This window comes from Ricinus communis, chromosome 8 (genome assembly GCF_019578655.1).
Source record: "Ricinus communis isolate WT05 ecotype wild-type chromosome 8, ASM1957865v1, whole genome shotgun sequence".
Classification (NCBI taxonomy): domain Eukaryota; kingdom Viridiplantae; phylum Streptophyta; class Magnoliopsida; order Malpighiales; family Euphorbiaceae; genus Ricinus; species Ricinus communis.
Genome location: NC_063263.1, coordinates 26,112,749 through 26,118,976, shown reverse-complemented (window position 1 = coordinate 26,118,976; position 6,228 = coordinate 26,112,749). Strand labels below are relative to the sequence as shown.

General features: G+C 32.1%; 1 protein-coding gene across 2 annotated transcripts; it reads left to right on the top strand.

Annotated features, from left to right (window-relative positions):
• The first annotated feature begins 1,347 nt into the window (after positions 1 to 1,347).
• Positions 1,348 to 4,893, top strand: LOC8281033 (protein TRANSPARENT TESTA 16). 2 transcript variants are annotated; one of them, XM_015715894.3, is made up of 8 exons: positions 1,348 to 1,502; positions 1,802 to 2,076; positions 3,158 to 3,224; positions 3,324 to 3,488; positions 3,902 to 3,943; positions 4,059 to 4,100; positions 4,285 to 4,491; positions 4,617 to 4,893. In XM_015715894.3, exons 2-7 carry the CDS (start codon positions 1,889 to 1,891, stop codon positions 4,480 to 4,482), a joined length of 702 nt encoding a protein of 233 aa, XP_015571380.1. In that variant the 5' UTR covers positions 1,348 to 1,502; positions 1,802 to 1,888; the 3' UTR covers positions 4,483 to 4,491; positions 4,617 to 4,893. The 2 variants fall into 2 exon arrangements, with proteins under 2 accessions (XP_015571380.1, XP_015571379.1); XM_015715893.3 differs by having other exon boundaries at positions 4,285 to 4,496.
• Positions 4,894 to 6,228: the final 1,335 nt, after the last annotated feature.

The following is a 6,228-nucleotide window of genomic DNA, read 5'->3' as shown; positions in this document are numbered from 1 at the left end:
TTCTTTTAACGAATCTTATCTCACGACTATCGGGCCAAATCTTCTTATATATTCTATTTGGTTGATTATGAACATGTAGTTAGTCCAAAATTGTCCAAAAATATGTAATAATGATTGATTTAAAAGCAATAATTTTAAGAATGATTTCCTTATCAAATAATAGTTATTAAAATATTGATGTATTTACAATTTGTGATTTTCTTGATGTACAGAAAACTTTTAAAGTAGATTAGGGTTTATATTATCTTTAATAATTTTTTTTATGGTACTTCGAATTACATAATATTTTTTTGAAAAGAAAATATCTATGGAAGAATATTAGTGATTTAATTATTTTTAAACATTACACTGGATACTAGTTAGAAAAATTAAACTTAAAAAAACTGTAATTATTATATAAGAAATATATTACAGCCCATGAAATGCGCGAAACGATATAACATACAATTTAAAAGTGATGAAAAAATAAAGAGACAGATTGTTAATAATTTTGTTTTGTATTTAAGAAATATTCTTAGCTAGTAATTTAATACCTGAGCAGAGTAATATTGCGTATAAGGTTAGAGATTCAAAACTTGAGATGTTTTCTTCCATAATTTCTTAAAATTATCATGCTGCCTCATACTTCCAAAATTGGTTCAGAATTGTCTTTTGTTTTTCCCCCATATTGTAGGTTCAACGGAAAAAAGAAAAAGAAAAAGAAAAGGAAATGCATAACAAGGTGTAACCCTAGTGCATATGGAAAATGCATCTGCGTTTGAAAATTAACGAGCTGTAACATAGAGTATCTTCAAATATTAATAGTTAAATTGGAAAGATTAGATACCCACAGGAAAAAAGAATTTGGTGAAGAATAGTGGTATTACATGATAATTGTTATGAGAACATTTCCTTATTAAGTTGGTATGATGCTTAATGAGCAAGCCATGATTAAGCCATGCATATATAAAAGTCTCTGTCGACTGTCATGGGATTGTTACACTTTGTCGTTTCCCATTAGGGTTTCTTTGAGTTTCTTTTTTATTTTAACCCTAGTTCTCTAACCATTGTTAAAACATTCCAAAATTGGCAATGTCCAGGTAACTTGGCAGATCTGCTCAGAGAGTGGTTAACAGTCACAGCAACCTTTTGTCTATCCTTTCATTACAGGACAATATAGGAAAACTTCTTATAGGGAATTACATGGTATGCCACCATTAATATTGGGTTTCTTACTTTCTAGTGTATGTGATCAACTGAGGTAGTGGACTGTCATGATTGATGAGGCTGCTGCCATTGGATTTGAACTACAGTAGCAAAATAATAGAACTCACTCTTATATATATATTTTATCAAACACACAGGCTAATAATGGCTGGAGTGCATTTTAGTATTTTTCTTTAATTAGAGGGGCATGTTAAGAAGTTATAACTTTATCTGCAGATAGAATAAATTGCTTCCTCCTTATGCCCTTTAATACAAACTCTCTAATTCTACAAGAAAAGGATTAAAGATTGTTATAGGTATGGAAAGTTTCCTTCTCTCCCTCTCTCTCTGTGTGTCCTTCTCTCTCTTACTGGCCTGGTTTATGAATTGCACCAACATAATATTTCTAGGTTTCTGAAGCTTAGTTTCCAATTGTCATTTCTTTGTGTCTTCTAGTCCCTTATTTGAACCTCATCTTTATACATATTTTAGGAATTAGCTTTTTATTTACTTTCCATTATTTGTAACATAATTTGTATGCCTTTTTGTGGTTTTGGGAATTAATCGCTGGAGTCTTATTCTTCTTGTTTTTCTTTTTTCTTTCATCAAAAACCAGGAATTCCAGCTTGTAAAAAGCATATTATCTTCTTTTATTTCATCTTTCCCAAAAAGTAGAAAATTCACTTGTTGGGGAAAGAAAATTATGGGTCGTGGAAAGATACCAATTAAGAGGATTGAAAACCAGACCACAAGGCAAGTAACCTTCTCCAAGCGCAGAGCTGGACTTTTGAAGAAGACTCATGAGCTTTCTGTCCTCTGTGATGCCCAGATTGGTCTCATAATCTTCTCTAGCACTGGAAAGATGTGCCAGTATTGCACTGAGCCTTTAAGGTCGATTTCATCAAACAATATTTCATGATGAATCCTTCTGTTTTATTTGGCCCTTTCCGTCCGTGGTTTATTTGTATATTTCTTTTGCTTCTTTGTGTCATTTATTACATAAGATGCATCCTTAATTGTGTGATATTTTATGAGATATGGATGGATCTATCATTTTCCATTAAGATCTGATGTGCTTATCAGAATTTCAGCTCAACCAACTTGAATTGCATTTCTGCATGTTTCTGACAAGCTAGCTAGGGTTTCCCCTACTGGTCAAGGGTTCCCTTTGAAAAAAAAATGTGCTCTCCTTTTCTATCGCAGCTTTGCCATGGCTTTTTTTACCTCATTTGGTTTTTAGTTTAGCTCAAGAGTTTTATTTCTTACCAACTTTAAGATCTATGATCATACTATTCATTTTGACTAGTAATTTTGAGCTTCTATATGGCTTATATAAAGATGATTTGGCCTCAGTACGGTTGTTGTGCGATGATGTTCACTTTGTTTTTTATATATATTTCGAATACGATTAATATGAAGAAGTTCTTAGCATTTTTTTCAAGTACTATTGCATTATTGTATATTTGTAGAAAAGTGCATCTCCTGAGGGCTACGGTTTCATGACCTTGCTCCATAAAGAATACGAAATTATTTCCTAAGAACTTTTCTTTTTATGTGAATTTTAAGGGGCAGTCTGAAGTGAACAGAAGTAGAACATTATTAGAAAAGACAATAAACTAGATGCAATAAAACTGGTGGAAGTACTGAATAAATTTATTAATAAATTGTTTATTTGTGAATTTCTGCTTTTCTGGTGGAATTAAATATCTGACTCAGCAAATGGGGAATGAAATATTATATATAAAGCCAGTGACATATTCTACAATACTAAGTACCAAAGGCTACATGCTTGAAAACTAAAAATAAAATGGTCTAAAATTTCTCTTGGCAATTAAGCTTTAACATGCATCATCAATTTTTCATAGCAAGAAAGCATTGAACATGGACGATAGATAAATTGGGATACCACACTTGGACACGTTATGGAGAGTAGAGAGATAATTTTTATTTCCATATTGTGAAATTGTGGCAGGATGGAGCAAATCATAGAAAGGTACCAGAAGATTACAGGAACCTGCATTCCCGAGCATGATAGTAGAGTAAGATTCTTTAATTAGTCTTTATGAAAATATCCAGATATAATTTTTCGCAAATTTTTTTTGCTTGATCCTTTCCCTTCATTTTTCTTTTCCCTACAGGAACAACTATTCGGTGAGTTGGCCATGCTAAGAAAAGAAACTCGCCGTCTTCAGCTGAACATGCGGCGGTACACTGGTGAAGACATGAGCTCTATTCCATTTGAGGAGTTGGGGGAACTTGAACAAGAACTAGAGCGCTCCGTGGCCAAGGTTCGGGACCGGAAGGTACTGTATCCTAAATTACCACTATAACTACTAGTACTAGTACAAGGAAACAAGTAAAAGTTCTAATTATAGTGCTTGTGATACAGGAAGTTCCAAGCATTGGCACATCTTCAATGTTCAACTTTACTTAACCATTTTCTATCATTGTCATTGTATTTGGACTAGTTTCCTGATTCATTTAATTTTCGTTGCTTGAGCACAGCAAGTCTACAACTCTTGATACATAAACTCTTGATTTCTTTTGAAAATTGCCAAAGCATGTATTTATAAGACATATATCTCGTTCGTAATATAAACTTTTGCTGCTAGTGATGACTATGTTTCAAACTAAATTATGTACCGATAACAAGAACATTTCTGCTATGATGAGAAACCTGCATTAGTGACACCTTTTTGACTGTGCATGGATGCAGAATGAGCTCTTGCAACAGCAGCTGGATAATCTGCGCAGGAAGGTGCAATCGTCTTGTTCTGCCGAACATTACATAAACAACAATAGCGTTCTCAGTTCATATTTATGTTTAATGCAAGATCTCATTTGTTTTTTTCTTTTTTGGCTGCAAATCTTAGGAGCGAATGTTGGAGGAGGAAAATGGCAATATGTACCGTTGGGTAAGGATCTTATACATTTTCATATAGAGATCTTTGTTGACTGATAACACCATACTCACAGTTAAAGAGCTTAATAGTAATATATATTATACCAAAACGATCACATGAAAAATGCATATCAATTGTTACGTTATTTTTATGCTATAACGTATTAGCTTTAATGTTTAATTTGATGGACACGCAGATTCAGGAGCATCGCGCAGCGCTGGAGTACCAGCAGGCGACAATGGAAGCAAAGCCAGTGGAACATCAGCAAGTTCTGGATCAGTTCCCATTCTGTGGGGAGCCTAACAGTGTCCTTCAGCTCGCAACCATTCCCTCTCAAATTCATCCATACCATCTCCAGCTCGCTCAGCCAAATCTTCAAGGTTCTAGTGCCTAGCAATTTCATGTACGGTATGCTAACAAATGTAACATATAATCTTCTCCTACCGTATTGGTCAAGTACAGTACTTGATGGAGTGGTCTTTACACCGTAATACTGCCTCCTACTCATGCCTTCTTTCTGGTTTGCAGAATTATCAGAGAAGGGTTTCTTTCTCAAATCAAAGTATCAAAGGCATACTACAGTGCAATATACAGCTTGGATTGCTTTTAAGATAGATTAATATATGGTTTCTTACTGCATTTTAAGTATATTCTGCAAGTTATGTTTTTCAAATTATGGTATTATCATGAACAGTGGTGTGTCTGGTACATTAGTTGTGTTTCTTGGCGATTATAGTATGACCAGAAGACAGATGTAATCTAGTACATAACTTATTAATTTGATACTTTCCATTTTATGATGCCATTCTGACGGCCGTACCCAACAAAAGGGAGATAATTGAACTGGCAATACACCCGTAGGGTTAATTACTAAAATTCTTCCCTTACTTTCTCGCTTAATGGTCAAAAAGAAAAATCCAAAATTATGCGATATATTATTAACTTTTGCCAAAATTAAAATTTTGGCAAAAGTGGCCCCAATTGTAAATTTATTTACAATTTTAGTCAATTCTTAATTATATTAAAATTGGATAAATTGAATAGTAATGTATTTATTTGTATCATCCCACCTTTTATGTCACATTATCTAATTTTAACCAAAATTAAGAACTAATTAATCGCCAATAAAGTTGTAATTCAAATTATTTTTACTAAAATTGAAAAAATAAATTTGAATTCTTTTAAATCATATGTGAAACAATAGTATTGGAAGTTAATAATAAATAAAATCTTGAGAAATTGTCATTTTACTTCAATTTATTAAAATTGAGCTTACTTTTATTTTGTCTCACATTTCATACTTTTCTATATGATTTATTCTCAAATATTAATTAGTCTTTGTATTTTAATTTTTTATATTAATTACCATTGCATGATTTATTTGGTAAATTTTAATTATTATTTTTGTTGGAACTTATAAATAATCATACTTTAAATTTATTGTGTAGTTGATGTAGAAGAAAATTAGTTACAATTATTTCAATCTATTTATCATTTTAAAACTGTTCTCTCTTGATAAACCAAGAAGGGGTTGAATTGGTGAATGAATGAATGATTACTAATTAAAATTTTGATGAAAAGAAGAGATAGAAAAAAGAAGAGAAATTACACAAATATTTATAGTAGCTCGAATATTAATAATCAATCCTACATCTATTCTCCAATTTCCAATTGGATATTTCACTATCAATGATTTTTTACAGGTATAGAATCGAATCCAAATGTTTACAAGCTCACACTCAAACTTTTCTCCATGAGTTTTTCCAAGATCACCTCCAAACTTAGTGTTTAAGCTCACAACAAACCTTACAAGAGTTTTTCCTATCTAGGCTAACTCTCAAACCCTTTTTCAAGTGTTTAAGGCTTACACTTATATTTACAATAATTAAAACAAAGATAAAATAGTTACAAGAACATAAAAAATAAGTAAGCAAAGGTTTGATACTTATGGAGGTTATTGATCATCTATAAATGACATTTGGAGGGAATATTTATACCCTTCAAACTCTAAAGGTTCGATATTTTTAAACCTTAGGCCATCCCCTTTTGCTTACTTTATATAGTGCATTAATTGCACCGACAGACCAAAAATCACGGTTGAGCTTCACGAATTGTGGTTGCGATTTTTAAAATTCTATAA